This window comes from Squalius cephalus (assembly GCF_949319135.1).
Source record: "Squalius cephalus genome assembly, chromosome: 9".
Lineage (NCBI taxonomy): Eukaryota > Metazoa > Chordata > Actinopteri > Cypriniformes > Leuciscidae > Squalius > Squalius cephalus.
In genome coordinates this window covers 38,250,136-38,266,811 of record NC_137130.1, presented here as the reverse complement: position 1 = coordinate 38,266,811, position 16,676 = coordinate 38,250,136, and the positions used below count along the sequence as shown (strand labels likewise).

The following is a 16,676-nucleotide window of genomic DNA, read 5'->3' as shown; positions in this document are numbered from 1 at the left end:
ACATTACGTACCCGTTCACACCAGGAGCGAGAACTTTATTATCATCCACACTAAGGCTGTCAAATAAAAATGTAATATTCGTTGAATAAAAACAAAACAAAAAAACTGCACATTCGAATGCTAAAACCGCGCTTTTTTGGTGTGTCGAGGCGCGCGAGACATGACGTAGCGGACGCGGTGTGTTTTTGTTAGTTTAGCCAGTTCAGCGCGGTGCGGCTGCGTTGTGAAAATGGCGGGAAAAGCCCAGCTGATGAAAACACTGTTCAACATCGTGCAACGACCATTTTCAGAGCTGAGTGTGTGTGTGTGTTGGAACTGGAAACACTGTCAACAGAAAGCTCTCAGCACTCACTCAGATCAAGCTGAGCGTCTGGTGTTTTTGATGAGCATGAATATGAAGATGAACATGTAGATTGCCTTTAGAATTAATTTTGCTAAGAAAGAAATTTTGCTGCTTTAAAAAAGAAATTCCAATTTAGCTTTTCAGCCATTTTGCTATTCTAGTGCCCTAGTCCTCGGTCTATTAGACGCGCACTGCTGATGTCATCCGCCACTTTAAATGCTCAATCTCTTTAATATCAGATGGATACTGATTGTCATTGTTTTTATCGCTCATCAGCTGGAAACACTTCTGAAAATGATCCAACAGTATCAGTGTTTCACAGTTTGCCTAGACTCCGGCTCAGTTTCAAAAAGAAGCCAAAATATTATAAAACTTCTCATAACACAAAAGGTCTCTTACATTGTTGTGAGCCATTGCTTTAGCAAAGTAGTCAAACGCACTAAAGTCTAATACGGCTTTGTGCTCTCATCAAATCGCATAAGACTGCGACTCGAGTATGTGATGCCCTTTCCTCACGGGATCAGCTGGTGACCCGGTGTTTTCCACGTCTCAGAGCGGCTCGGTTCACAGTGAGTGAATGCAGTGAACCTCATCTCTGCGTGTGTGTGAGCTTATCGGGCATTAGCGCCACCAGTTACGCATTATTTCCACATTTGCATACTTTCCTACATTTTTGTGGGAAGAGGATTACAGCGTTTTACTAGATTTGCAATGAGACGTGTTTGTAAACCCATTTTTCACAGAAACGGTAGTTTTCCGCCAAAATAAAAGCTCTTCCATGTGTACAAGTGTAATTTTGGCTTTCTAAAACACCAGTGTCAAAGTAATGTAGACGGAGACTCTGCATCAACAAAAAAAAAGGGTTGAGTCCACTTTAAAGTTCAGGTTCATGTCAATTCACTGCCTTTTTTTAATTTTCACACAGAACATGGATATATTAGATTATGATTATACATATATATTTAGGTTAGCATATGGTCCTTGGTGTGAACGGGCCTGAGGTCAAGACAGGAAGCTGTGAATGTCTTACGTTCTGCATGTACCCAGAGAAGCGCTCGGCTGTCGAGGAGATGGCGCTCTTCACCCGCCGGAGAAGATCTTTCTTCACTTCTGGAGGAGAGACGTCTTTCTTCGCCAGCAGAAGAGCAAAGCGCCTTCATGTGGAGACAACAGCCAATCATCAACAAGCTAGACAGTGTATAAACTGTTTTCAGTTTTCAGTAGGGCTGCACGATTAATCGCAATTTACATGCAATCACACTTAAACCGAGATGGCTTATCGTGATTTTGAAAATCGCAAATGCTGTGATTATTGTTATGCGCAGCTTGTCAGTGATGATCGTCTCTGTAAACGCTGCTCTATCTGAAAGCACTGCGAGTTTGAGCCACTCATAACATGCATTTGAAAACGCAACACGCGTCAAACATCTTTCCAAACATGAGAAGAACAACAGCCAACATTTAATAACATGCTTTTACTCCAAACTCACTTCATAACGACAGCTGAGCTCCTCCTCCTGTGAGATGATGAGCTTCTGACACAGAATACGGCAGTCGTGTGTTTATTAGTCAAGTTTAATCAAAGCATATTAATCTTCTGTTTATTCAGATACGGATAGTACATGCCCGATAGGGGTTTCCTGGAATGATGTGCGTTATCTACTTCTGCGGGGCTTATGTGGGGTGTGTGTGTGTGTGTGTGTGTGTGTGTGTGTGTGTGTGTGTGTGTGTGAGAGAGAGACGCCCTCTGGTGTTCAGAGGGATGTGTGGTGTGTGTGTGTGTGTGTGTGAGAGAGACGCCCTCAAACAGCGCATAAAATAAATCACAGCCTTTGCCGAATCGATTAATCGTGCAACCCTATTATTAAGTGAATTTTTAGGATTGTGTGACATGAGTTGTTAGTTTAGGGGTGAAAGCCCCAGCCGTACTTGAGGAGGGCGTTGACGGGGACCTTCTTCCACGGGATGCCCTGCTTCAGCAGGTCGCTGGAGAACGAGGGCAGGCTGAAGAGGGACTGCAGGATGGCGTTCATATAGCAGGTGTTCCCGAGGTTGGAGAATCTGCAGGAGAAGCGGACAACAGGCATGTGATGAGCTAGAGACAAGCGTCAGCCGGCCAATCAGAGCAATCTCGGCTTCTCTGCAGGACTCGGAGCGATCCAGACAGACTGCAATAATGTGACACAAAAATAATGTGCTTTTCAAAATAATCAAAAAGCATGCTAACCTGTTCGATTACACCAAATAGACTAAATAACGAACTTCTCTGAGATTCTCTTGTTGACAACAGATTTATAAACTACTGTTAATACAAATGCAATAAAAGTTAAGCATTCATTTGATTACCACCATTTTTTATGCAAAAATGTTTTTGCATTTATTCATAAAACACAATCCAGGACAAAAAAATAATATAAAAAAAGAAAATATAAGAAATGTATAACAATCCCAAAAACATCTGCTAAACTTTAAGTGCCACATTAATAAAACGCTCCTCTATAGATTTTTTTTAGACGAGTAACAAGTTGACGATCACTGAACGGTTTTTCTGAGGTAAACGTGACATTGTTCTCAAGCTGTTTTAATGACGTCTTTCCGCGGTTGAAATACATCGGAGATATGATGTCCAACATTCCCTCTGATGTTCGTTCATGCTAATTTCATGCTATAACTAGTAGTGAAGCGGAAGAGATTATCGGCTCACGAGCGCTTGAACCTACAGCGATCTGTCATGCCATATTAAAGAGCGGCAAAAACACACTTATCGTTTTAATTTCATTTTAAAACAAACAGAATTTGAAAAGTGAGACTGTTTATTATAAGTAACAAAGCTTATTGCGATTAATGGATCAGAAAACAGCGTAGACTAAAAGATCTTGAGAATAAGAATCCATATCAGTATCAATTATGGGTGTGCAATATATATATACACATATAGTCTCCGATAATATCGTGATTGTTGTTTTAATGATGTGTGATCTAACATTGAGTATGTCCCTCACTTTATAAAAACACACCTAGAGACGCATACACTTCGTTATGTAGTTAGTAAAATGCACTTATAATGCCCCCAATATTAAAGATAAGGGGCAAAAATACCTGTCTTTATATCATTTATATCATTTAATATAGTTAATATCACACGAAGAGTGCAGTTCTTCTCCAAATATCAGCATGATTACAAATGTGATATTGATTTTATGTTTCAATAAACAAGTAGTTAAAAATTAAGTGATACATTAATAGAGATATAGTCAATATCGCACACCCCGAGTATAAATTAAAAACAGTATTTGTTGCCGCTAACGTTAGCATCACACAGAGGACATGTTTACCTGTCGTAGCTCATCCACGCTGTGCACGAAAGACTCTGCCCTTCTGCACTCTTGCTCGGGTGTTCATTCTCTGACACAAAGAAGATCCTGTGTCGTTTTCGATCTCTCTCTCACGCTAGCACAACTGGAGCCAGCTTTTATATTAGCATGTGTGCCGTCAGCTCTGGTGTTCGACAGAGACGGGGCTTGAAAAACTCTGATATTTTTCGTTTTGGCATGTCTTTGATCCTCGCTTTCCCGGTGTGCATTTTGGTGCTCAAACTCAGAGAGTGAAATGTTGTTGTTGTTTTTTCTCAATAACACTTGTTATTGCACATGTACACACGTTATTACGTCTACATGCACATGTTATTACGTCTACACAAGGAATGATGTGCTGGGCCGCTCTCCACAGAACACGCAGGTAAAATGGCATTACACGCACATTATTAAACTTTAACATGTACATTGATATGGTGATCCAGTGGAATCTCAGCAAAATATCAATATTTTTGGAAACATGAAACTGAAACGATGGCACTTGTGGGTAAGCAGCAGACTGAGCTGCACTGGCAGGGTCATCGGGTCTCGGGCACTCACCCTTGCAGCGGCGGCTGAGGCTGAGCCAGAGCCGAGGGTCTTGGCTTGTTCCAGCCACCGTAGTCCAGCGTGGGGCGCACCTTCTTAAAGGGAGTCGAGTGATTGGGTAACATTAGGCTTCGTTTGGCAGACGGACACTGGCCTGTGCTGCTGGGCCTGAAAATGAAGATTTAGGAGCACAGGGTCAGATCGCATAACTTTCAGCAAGTCATGCACTGATTTTAGTCTCAAAACCCTGAGAAATCAACAGTTCTTGGTTCGAGTTACACATTACTGACGTAAAGACTTGTGGGTCAGTAACCGCTCTGATGAATTCAGCACAGGACTCAAACTGATTAACTGTAACGACTAATGGGCTGGTGTTTGTGACCTGGCCTGCACTAGTTATTCTGTATGAACTTTGATCAGATGTACGTTATTGGCTGTGATGCTGTAGATCAGTGCCCGGTTTAGAAAGTGCACAGTAGGGCTGGCAAATAAAAAATTGAATATCCGTCGAATATATAAAAAAAAAAAAAAATATATATATATAAAAAAAGTGCATTCAAATTTTTGGTGTGTCAAGAGGCGCGTGAGACATGACGTAACGGACGCGGTGTGTTTTTGTTAGCTTATCCAGTTCAGCGCGGTGAGGCTGCGTCGCTAATGTGAAAATGGCGGGAAAAGCCCTGCTGACGAAAACACTCTCAGTTGGAGGCAAAAATCGTGCAACGACACACTTGACCAAACCTGCACATCAGTCAGAGCTGAGTGTGAGTGTGTGTGTGTGTGTGTGTGTGTGTGTGTGTGTGTGTGTGTTTTCATCAACTGGAAACACTGTCAACAGAAAGCGCTCCACACTCGCTCAGGGGTGCGTTTCCCGAAAGCATCGTTGGCCAACTATGGTCGCAAGTTCCGTCGTTACCAATAGAGTTCAATGGACATTGCGATGAACTTGCGACCATAGTTGGCCAACGATGCTTTCGGGAAACGCACCCCAGATCAAGCTGAGCGTCTGGTGTTTTTGATGATGAAGATGTAGATGTAGTGAGGAGAAGTGGAGTGTGTCTGAGTGTGTGTTCATGTAGTTCGTGTTGAAGTGTGTTTCCTCAGGTCACTGATGCACACACACAGTTTTTTGCACTATTGTAACCTAATTTTCCTTGCACGCACATTAAGGACATTATATTTATTTAAGAACAAATGTTTCTAAAGTTAATGCACTTTAAAAAGTGAATGTCATTTCATTTCAATAAAAGATGCGATGCTTGATTTGGTTTATATTATTGCGCTCGCATGCGTCCTCTTGTGGACATAGGAGACAATACAGCACTTTTATCCTCTAACATTAAAGATACTGTACCTGATATTTTTTTCTTCCATTTGACTAAAATGTTTTAAACCCCAAATAATATATTTTAAAAGCAAAAGCAATCACTGTGAAAAAAACAGGCTTTCCAAAAGCTCGTTCCAGGGACGGAAAGTCTTGGCCAATCACATGCTCAGGAAAAAGGGTGATGCGCATATTGAACTCAGGGACAAAAATTATAAAATGAGCGAGAACATCATGAATCCATTTCCCAAACCGTGTTTTTGTCTTATCCTGATTCACTACAGTACGCCTGTAATAAGTGTTCATATTCAGACTATTTTAGACTGATCCGGGTCGACATGCGTCCTGTTTATTAACCGCTTGAGTGCCAAGAGTTACAGACTGCAGCTTCAAATATTGCCTTCACAATTCAAATATATTTTGAATTTTGCTAATATTTAAGAAATAAATTCAAATGTATCTTTTCAGCCATTTTGCCAGCGCTAGTGCACAGCCTGCTGAGTCACGGGCTCTTTACCTGTCCAGGAACGAATGGGTTTGTGTGTAGTCTTTACTTCCTGATCGGCTCCCGTAAAAGGATGTTGGCTGAAGAGGAGCAGGAGTGTGTGGCGCTGAGGAAACAAAGCAAAGATTATGTGTGATGAACCCGGTTGAGAAGCCGTCACAGCAGACACACCGTGAGTGTGAGGCACTAACCCGACGCTCGGTTCTCCTCGGACTGCTTGAGCTTCTCTTTGCAGCTGAGCAGGAACTTCCTGGACGCGTCTGTGATGGCCTTATTGTTGCTGAAAACCAGAGAAACAAAGTTTACTCTATTTTAAGTACAAATGTTTAAAAGATTTTTAATGTTTAGGAAAAAAAATCATGTTTACCAAGTCTGCATTTGATCAAAAATACAGTAAAAACAACTAGCCTAACTAATGTAAACCTCAAGCATCATTAAAGACAAGTAAAGACTCAGTATTTTGTACACGTACCCTAGTTTGGGAACCACTGCTTTAATACTATCCTGCAGTGTGTCATGTGCTACGATTATCAAATCCTGCAGTGTGTGATGTGCTACGATTATCAAATCTTGCAGTGTGTGCATGTTTGAGATCTGAGAGAAGACAATCTGTAAAGATTCTTCTGGATGCAACCAGATTTCATAAGCTGAGTGGCTTTACTAACCCCTAAACTTCTGCACAGCAGTGTCAAAATGATTGAAGTTCACACACACACACACACCTAGAAGAGTCGTTCTCTTTGGGATAGTCCTCGGCCAGATCTCCATCAGGGTTCATCATCCTCTTCCTCTTCTCACTCCTACAGGACAGCAGTTTCTTTTAGCGGACCTCAAGGCTATCAATACGCTTTTCAAAATAACAAAAGCTAAAGTAAACTCTGAATTAACAAGCACCAATGCAAATATCTTCTAAATGTCATAATCATGTGTTAACAAACAAGTACACATTACTCCAATGAGCTCATCGTTTCTGCCTTTAATTATTAAATGGTTTAAATTAACACATTTTTAAGCTGTGTGATTTTGTATATGTACATTTCTAAGACAGTCACCTCTGATAACATCACTCTAAACTGTAATGTGGACTCATGCACTTTCTGTAAAGCTGTGTATTGTGAAGAGCGCTGTACAAATAAACGTAAATTGAATTGAAAACGTGAAACACTTTCTAGAGACCCTGAACCCAAATCTAAAAGCATTGCGGGGGTAAATGTGCAAACCTGCCGCCGAAAACAGAAAACACTGTCTAAACAATTTAATAACTTATTGGTAGTCTCAATCTGTTTTGTTTTTTTCACTGAGGCAAGCTTTGTGTTTGAGTTTGCACGCTGACTAGGCTATACGTATTTTATATAGGCAATTAAAGGTGATTATTATGATTTATGGCTTGTTAATATAAACACGTAATTAGTCGAGTACAGGCTTAAATGAACGACTACTAGTCGACTAGACACATCTTTAGTCGAGGGCGGCCCTACGAGTGTGACTGTGCGCACCTGTTCTCGGAGAGCCCGTTCCGGCCCGGTGTGGCTGTGACCCGGCTGGGGCTCGCGAGGGGCTTTCGGGGCGTGCTGTCCTCTCTGCTGTCCAGACTGGGACGCCTCGGGGGGGTCTGCAAGAAACAACAGCTCAGTCATGTGATGTTTAGGGAAGAGTTGAAGAGTATTTGTGGGCTTGTGATGCTGCGCTACCTGTTTATCTGACGGAGAAAGACCAGAGTCGTTCTGTGCCGCGCGATTCCCAAGAACTAACCCAAAACTAGCACTTCCCTGGTTCGTCTTTAGCACTGAATGAAGGATGAAAACCACAAACACAAATTAACATGACTTGAAAGAAATATTTGACAGTAGGGCTGTGCAACGATTAATCGCATCCAAAATAAAAATTTGTGTTTACATAATGTGTGTGTGTACGGTGTCATTTTGTATATATATATATAAATACACACACATGCATGTATATATTTAAGAAAAAAGTGTTATTTATAAATAAAATATCATTATTAATCATTGCACAGCCCTAATTTTTTTTTTATATATATATATATATATATATATATATATATATACACATAATTGATGGGGTGTGCCGACTAGAGAGTGTAAGGGGCGGACACACGCACCTGCTGGTTTACCGAGCCGGACCTTTTCAAGGTATTCCTTCATTTTTTTGGCCACCAACATGTTCAGTTTGTCCATCATGACAACACTCGAGTCTTTCAGGGTCAAAGTCACTCGGTTCGGGCCGTGCGTTTGATACCACGAAACCTGCTTTACATTGTGATTCAGCTGAAATAAAATAAACAAAGTGAGATTAAATAGCATTCAGAAAAACACATTTAATGTTCATGCCTTAATTAGACTGTGTGTCTCTGATAGTGGTTTCTAAACACATTTCTAAGGCATCTAAAATGATGAAAACTTTGCTTAAGTCGTCCTGCAGTCCTTCTGTCTCTGACTGATAGATCACACTGTTTCACCCAGTAAAACTCTTCAGTATAACTGTACAAACGTCCTCCTTCAGCTCGAGCTTCACGAGTCTTTCTGTGTCAGATCTGCTCTGATTTTATCAAGGAAACGCAAGAATAACTTTGATATTGTTAGTAATATTTCAAGATGAACACTTACAGAAGCAGCTTTACTTGATTATCATCATTTATTAGATCAAATATGATCATCAGGCTTTAGAGGAAGGTTTATTTGTTCATCTCTCAATCATTACTGTATGGCATTGCATTATATCTTTTAAAACTACTTTGATAAATAAAAAAAGCATTTAATATAGGGGTGTAACGATACTCAAACCGAACCGAAAAAACAAATTTTTCTTCTTTGACATTTGATTAAACAGTAATTAGGCGTGTAACGGTATAGGTACATATGCGCCGTGCGAATGTTTTGTGTGTCTTTGTGTACTTGATGAATGCTGCGTTGAAGCCTAACCACATTAACCACCAATAATCACAATTATTGGTGTAATCTTTCAAATTCTGTCCATTCTTCACGAAATTCAAACATTGAATTTATTTGATAAAGCAGGAGTGAACGCGATCATCTCTTCCTCAGTTACAGAATAAACACCTGAAGGCGTGCTGAAAGATACGGTACCCACTGAAACGCATCATCTCTCGAGCAGTCGCTCAGTCAGGGTTCAGCGGGGAAAGACCAATATAAAACAGCTTGTAAACAATGTCACATTTACCTCAGGCAAGTCATTCAGTGTCCACTAGGGGTGTGTGATATACATCGTCTGCGATAATATCGTAATTGTTGTTTTAACGATGTGTGATTTGACATTATCGAGTATAGCCTAACCCTCACACACACCCAGAGAGTGTACGCATACGTGATGTGGTCTTGTAGATTAGACTAGAGCGGGTGCGCATTAGAGCACGCTTTCACGGAGTGGTTTAGTCTTTATTTATATCATTTAGTAATAAAAATCACAAGAGTGCAGTTTTTCTCCAAATATCAGCATGACAACAACAGGGCTGCCAACTTTAGAGTTTAGCTTGGAGTGAGATTTTTTTGGGGGGGGGGGGGGGGGGGGGGGTGTATGTATGTAATTGTGATTGTTAAAACGTTTAGTAACTAAATAGAATTTAGAATTTTATGAAGTTTAGTGACAACATGAAACAATGTTTACATTGTACAATGACTGGTAGGATACAGTTTTTATTATTGCTTGACAAAAATTTCATTTCAATTCCATTTTTGTGATTTGATTCCGATTTTGATTCAATATTGACTAATTTGGATACATGTTTATTTTAAATTTTATTTAAAAAAATAATCTCACCTAATGCTGTAAACATAGAGGGCCCAATCTGCTGGTATTATTAAAGGTTAAAAATAACAAATTAAATTAAATATAATGTAGTTTTTGTTATAATAACAATTATTTAATGACAAAAGTAAAAATATAATAAATAAGTAATATAGTGCTCAGCAAAATCTCCTCTCTAGCTATTTTTTCTATTCAATTAACATGCTATGGTCATTAAATGGCTTTCCTGAGGTAAATGTAACGTTATGTGACATAATTGTTCTCCTGCTGTTATATTGACCTCTTTCCGTGGTTGAAAAACACTAATTGGTCGATATTATGTTTACTTTCGGTAAGTTGTACTGCATCTTTAAATAAAAAAGTACCAGATGATCGGGTCACGTGCACTTGAACTGAGGCGCTCAGCGATCTGTCACGTCACATTTACAAGCGCCAAACGTATTTTTGTCTGAATTTCGTAATAAAATTGACGGAATCTAAGAGCTGAGAATTAGTTTAATATTAAAAGTACCTCTTTGCTCCGCAATTTTTCTGTGCGTGAGAAAACGGATGTGTGGCGTGAGAGCGTGTGAAAAGTGTTGATCGCGTGAGTCTCACGCTCAATGCATGAGAGTTGGCAGCCCTGTAACAAATGTGATATTGATTTTATACAAGTTTAATAAACAAGAAGTTAATATTAAGTGACTTTTATTTATTTATTCACTATTTTTTTCACCAACAAAAATGGTTCATAAAGCCACACACGGCGGTGTTTCCTTCAGCTGTTTGAGCGAATCCGTTGACTAGGACAGATTAAGAGTCAAATGCTTCTTTCCTTGAATGAATCGGTTGAATGTCAATGATTCGCTGCCACCCACTGGCGGTTTCAATCTCACATTTAACATATCTTTTCTTGTTTTAAATCATTTTAAATATCAATATTGCAAAGATGAATTTTGTCGATACTGATTTAATTTGATTGGTAACAGCCCAATTGTGTCTTATTTTTATAACTGAATTTGATTACATTTATGAAATTGACACAAAAGATTAAAAAAAGGCATTAAAAAAGGTAAAAATGCCCATATTAGGTAAAAATCAATTGAACCATATTGTAAAAAATAATTTCTGTCACTGCTGTGAACTGACCAGCACACAGAGCATGAGGAACATCAAACACTGTAGGAGTCTCTGTCCACGACAGTCCTAAACCTGCCAAAGTACCCACACAATAAACACACTCAGCAAAATATCGTCGAATAATCGTTAGAGAAAATCCCAGAAAATAGAGATATAATTAGTCAATATCACACTAGTGTCCACAGCTTGTTAGTTCGCTAGAGAAATTAACTATTTTGCTAAACATATGCACTATAATAGCCTATATATTATATTTAACTTAACCAGATAATGATGGCTTGATTATTTAATGTATGCTTACAATATCTGTAATGACAATGACAGCCACTGTGTAAATTATTACATTTACAAGTATTACATTTCAACAGCAAATTGAATTAAAAACATATAATTAGTTAAGTTAAGAAGTTAATGTAAAAACTGGCTTATGTGCAGTTTACATGTTTGCATACAATTTGCTATTTGAGTGTTGATTATTATATCTAAAAATAAATAGCAAATGAATTTAGGCTAATAGTCGGAGCTCTGTTGTTAATCTTTAATATTATAGTAATGTGCAAGTTAGGGCTCTCTATAGTTTACAGCATTTCTGAGATAACTGTTTATCCTTAAGAATCTTTCAATTAAAATTGAATTCATTTAAAGACAGAGACACATTTTATTTGGTAAAACACTGTTTAATAAAAAAATAAATAATATATATTTTTTTAGTTTTCTCCCCTCTGCTTCAAACCGAGGTACGGTCAGTTGTGTGTATCGTTACACTCCTAATTAAATATCATATTACTTAGACACATTACTGGCAGATATAGAGAGACGACTGATATTTATATGATTTTATGTCCATTTAAATATCAGCATCTGCACCAAACTGCATATTTCTGAGTAAACCTGAGCTGTTATTCCCCTCGATATTCTCACTTATATGAGTTATAAAAAACTGATTCTTCAAAAATGCATACTGTGTAACTTTTTTTTAGATTTGGTCTAAAGGTTCAATCCACTTTAAATAAAGAAAAAGTTCCTGCCCATTGTGTGACGTGTGTTAAGGACGGGGTTTCTGCACCTGGAACATCCTGGGCGCGCCGCCGCTGTTGAACTTCACCAGCAGGTTTATCTTGCTGTCTCGCTCGTGGATTTCGAAGACGCCCTCTCTCCATTTGGTGGTTCCCAGTTCCCCACAGCGGATGCGGATGCGGACCGGGCCGCCGCTGGTCAGTCTGGGCCCGGAGACAGACATCAGGACCTCCTCGATCTCCGGCACACAGAAGAGGCCAACGATCCTGACAGAAGACCAGAGACCAGGAGACACGGGAAGAAGCCTGAGGAGGACAATGTATATAAACGTACAGCACACACATAAGATCTGTGATCACTGGCTTCATTTACATGCACAACTGTGAATTAATTCATCTCGATTGATGGATCGTAGTGTTTACATGAACACTAATCATGTGATCGGGTTGATGTGCGTTTATAAGTCACAAGTTTCAAATCGGAATAGATTTTTTGACATGTGCAAACTGCAGGAATATACAGAGTTTCCCGCCGTCTGCTCATAATAACTTCTCCTACAGCAGTTCTTTATTGGTTTTAAACAGCAGACTTCATATTATGAGCAGAAATGGAGAAATATTGAGTAAATGAGCATATGAGCCGTCGTGCCGCTGCTTATATTGATCACGCAGTAGAAATGGCCAACCAGTCGTGTGTGTATGAGAGTCTGAAACCAGTCGTGTGTGTATGAGAGTCTGAAACCAGTCGTGTGTGGATGAGAGTCTGAAACCAGTCGTGTGTGTATGAGAGTCTGAAACAGGGACTGATGGGCCGTTGTCCTGCTCCACTTCACACACGCAGGGAAAGGAGGATTATAGACTGACGAGACACTCGTTTATACGACACTTTATTGATCAGGAACAACAGCTCGTTCCTCATCCGTCATTACGCTCTCTCTACATCACTGCACATGCGCAGTCCTCTCAGCTTCAGCTCTCAGTCCGATCAAGAGTTTACATGTTCCCTCGATCGCATTAGAAAAGGAATAAACCTCCTCTTTCAATCCCATCGAAATTTCATTCAGATCGAGCTCAATCGCATCGATTAACGTGTTTACATGAAGACTTTTCAGTGCGATTGAGCCGTCTGCTTTAAGACAAAGCAAGCATGTGTAAATTCATAAGGCGACACCATTGCTGAGTATTTCCTCCTTAAAACTGCAGTGAACCAAAGACAGTCTCAAACACACGCTTTGAAATCGCTGGTGTTTCTGACGTCACAAACTACCTTGTAACCAATCAGATCAACGTGTGATCGTCAACCAGTGGATCTCTGAGCTGAGGGAGTGAGTGGAGGCGGGGCTCATTTGCATATTCATAGAAACGCATATACTAACAGTCCAGTCATTTTAAGCCAAAATGGGGGTCAATCTTAAACAAATTGCAACAGAAGCAAACTCAACTGATTTTGTATCCTCAATATGTCCTGAGTAAGGAGATAGAAGAATCCCATTACTGTACGTTCACACCGCCGCCGGCGAGAGCGGCAAAATTCGCTCTCGCCGCCCTGCCACCGACGCCGTAGAAAGATTCGGGGACGCTCTGACGCTCTGACGTAGATTAGAATGTGTGATTTTTTTTCCTCCCAGGCGGAGGACTTCTACATTCCGACTGGTTGCCGCTGGTTGCCGCCGAACCGCGTCATAGCTTATTACCATAAAGTTGACTTGTTTTCAACTCCTCTCGCCGCTCTCGCCGTCCAAGACGCGCCGCGCCGCCCTCGCCGGAGCTCGCCGCCGGCTCTCATTGAAAATGAATGGCTTCCGGCCACTTTGACGCTCTCGCCGCCGGCGGTGTGAACGCACAGTTAGGGGAAGATTAGAAAAAGACCCAAATATATCCTCTTCATTCTTTTCCATACGTGAATAGAGTAAAAATTTTTAACCTTTAGATATCACCATGAAAATGCCTGAGTTGTTTACTTACATCAAGACAAACAAAAAATGTATTACAAGTTTTTTGAAGTTGTTTGTTAACACGGACAAACGGTGCATAATCTAATTACGTATGTGCTAATTTGCATAAATACCACAACAGATCTAAACATTGGGTCTAGCCAGGTGAAAATGCCTTGTTGAATCTTGTTGACACATAACAGTAAAATACTTAATGTTAAGGTCTGAATGAACCCATTTAGGCTACCCATGAGCATTAATACATAGAGGCAAGAAGAAGTACTTTAGAAACCAGCCTTTATTAATGTTTAAGAGATGGGGTTTGGGGCTGGGTCTGTGGGACTGTGTCTGGGGGACGAGTCTGAGGCAAGAACAGGAGACAAGGGTGAGGAGAATGCAGAAGACAAAAGGTAGGTAAAATAAAAAGTGAATCCCCAGAAACAGTCCCACAGACCCAGACCCCAACCCCATCTCTGCAATAATAATGAATAAAGGCTGGTTTAAAGTACTTCTTCCTGCCTCTATGTATTAATGCTCATGGGTAGCCTAAATGGGTTCATTCAGACCTTAACATTAAGTATTTTACAGTTATATGTCAACAAGATTCAACAAGACATTTTCACCTGGCTATACCCAATGTTTAGATCTGTTGTGGTATTTATGCAAATTAGCTCATACATAATTAATTTCAAACAATTTCAACAAACTTGTAATACATTTTTTGTTTGTCTTGATGTAAGTAGTCAACTCAGTAATGTTTACCCTATTCACGTGAGAGAAAGAATGAATAGGCGTATGAATATTTGGGTATTTCTCTAAACTTTCCCCTAATGGGACCTTCGGGGCTTTTTCCCCTTACTCAGGACATATTGAGGACACAAAATCAGTTGAGTTTGCTTCAGTTGCAATTTGTTCAACCTTTTTTCATAAAATGACTGGACTATAAATGAGGAAGGGTTACATTCAAGATATTTTAAGGGATGACGAAATAATTTTTCCAAGGAAAAAACGTTCAAATGTGTAATTTTGGTGATCAGAGATGAGTTTTAAGGGATACAGGGGGACTTGACCCTGAACGCCTCATGCTACACATCTGTTGTGACGGACACAAATACACACTACATGGAAACTGAACTCTTGTGTTTTTAATGAATTTAATGAAGCTGACTCCCAAATAATAAACTAAAGCCGTAGTTTCTCAAAGTCACAGTGTGTGAACCCATCAAGTGTAAATGTCATTTAACAACGTTAGTTCACCCTGTCATCATAGAAGATATTTATTTATCCTGTCACAAAAGATGATGTTTTGGAGGAATGTTATGGCTACCATCAGCTGTCTGACTACCAACAGTCTCCACAACATCACTATTGTGTTCAGCAGAAGAAACACACACAGGTGTGGACCAGCATGAGTGTGAGTAAATCATGACAATATTTATTTATGGGTGAACTATTCCTTTAACAATCTTCCAGCTTTAATAATAACATCATCCCAGACATCTCAAACTAACCTTCCAGACAACTAGAGCACAGTATAACTCTGCATTAAAGCGATAAACTCCTCGCATCTACAACTTTACAAAAATCCCACGTGACATAAAACAAAATCCCTTAAGTCAAACCACATTATTGCAGCTTTAAAAGCCTTGAGCTCAACTATGGCAAACTTCTGACATTTACAGTCAACTAGCCTCGCATCACATCAATGCCTAAAGCTGTCCTGAGCCCGAAGTCCCGCATGTTTGCAGGAGTTACAGCGAGTAGAGATGAAGGTAAACAAACGCATCAGACGTCACATGCACGCGCATCACGCGCGCTTTAACTCCGCCGACTCGACTAACGCTAGCTTCCCCTCGGAGGCGCTCGCTTTCCCGCCTCACAGTCAACTAGCACTCGCGTGTTTCTCGGAAGCGGGTCTTTATTCTGCGGTATCCTCACGCGTCGCGGTGAAATAATGACACACGCATCCTCCGCACGCGGCTAATTAACTAGCATTAGCAGCCCAGGCCGAGTGACAGGCTCGCTTCTGCTAACTGACCATTCTGAGTAAAACCCTGAGCGAATTCGGCACATAAACCACATATCATTTACCTGCGGGAGGGTAATTCCTTAAAGAAAGCGCTGGGGAGTGAATATATCCTCTCAGTGTGACTCTCTCTGTCAGTGTGTGAGTTTCGCCGGGTGTGATGATGTTTTCTGCGCGCGAGTCACACGAGCAGCCGATGATGGCGGGAATGTGAAAATTCAGAGCGGAAATGGGAGGTGAGAAGAAGTGCGTAAACTCACGCGAGATTTCAGAATGCTATAAAAAACTCGTTTTTATATTAACATTTTATCAACTTTTGTGAGAATTAAATGTGCACGAATAACAACCTAAGCGTAATCAGATTGCTCCGGAAACGAAAAAAACACAAAAACATTATGCATTATCAAACGGTTTTTCCTTACGTCATCAGCACCCCTTCTGATTGGCTGCGGAGGGAGCCACGCCATCAGCGGGGCGGAAGTTCAGCATTATTCAGTGTCCACGGTCTTCTTTCGCTTAGGACTGTAATATCCCAGTTCAGACTCAGAGACAGAGAGGAGATTTGTTAAAATTGCGCAAAAGGTGAGTCATTTGTGACATGTTATTAGATATCTATTGTAATAGAGTTAATAAGTTAGCTAAATTTAGGCTATGACCGTGTTTTGCCCCCCACTGGGTCAGACACTGCGAGTTTAGCTGTAATGTTATGAGGATGTTATGG

General features: G+C 40.3%; 2 protein-coding genes across 2 annotated transcripts in view; one reads left to right on the top strand and one right to left on the bottom strand.

Moving 5' to 3' along the window:
* Positions 1–16,267, bottom strand: part of usp37 (ubiquitin specific peptidase 37) — a 33,244-nt gene extending 16,977 nt beyond the window's left edge. The window contains exons 1-11 of the mRNA XM_079880601.1: positions 16,021–16,267; positions 12,046–12,301; positions 8,197–8,362; positions 7,766–7,860; positions 7,571–7,686; positions 6,797–6,874; positions 6,266–6,354; positions 6,087–6,180; positions 4,258–4,413; positions 2,273–2,404; positions 1,374–1,497 (exon numbers count right to left, since the gene is read on the bottom strand). Of these exons, the coding sequence (XP_079736727.1) occupies positions 1,374–1,497; positions 2,273–2,404; positions 4,258–4,413; positions 6,087–6,180; positions 6,266–6,354; positions 6,797–6,874; positions 7,571–7,686; positions 7,766–7,860; positions 8,197–8,362; positions 12,046–12,219 (1,224 nt within the window). The 5' untranslated portion in view covers positions 12,220–12,301; positions 16,021–16,267. The remainder of the gene's footprint in view (positions 1–1,373; positions 1,498–2,272; positions 2,405–4,257; positions 4,414–6,086; positions 6,181–6,265; positions 6,355–6,796; positions 6,875–7,570; positions 7,687–7,765; positions 7,861–8,196; positions 8,363–12,045; positions 12,302–16,020) is intronic.
* Positions 16,268–16,394: 127 nt separating this feature from the next.
* Positions 16,395–16,676, top strand: part of insig2 (insulin induced gene 2) — a 12,561-nt gene continuing 12,279 nt past the window's right edge. The window contains exon 1 of the mRNA XM_079880621.1: positions 16,395–16,537. The gene's annotated coding sequence lies outside the window, so the exon portion shown is untranslated. The remainder of the gene's footprint in view (positions 16,538–16,676) is intronic.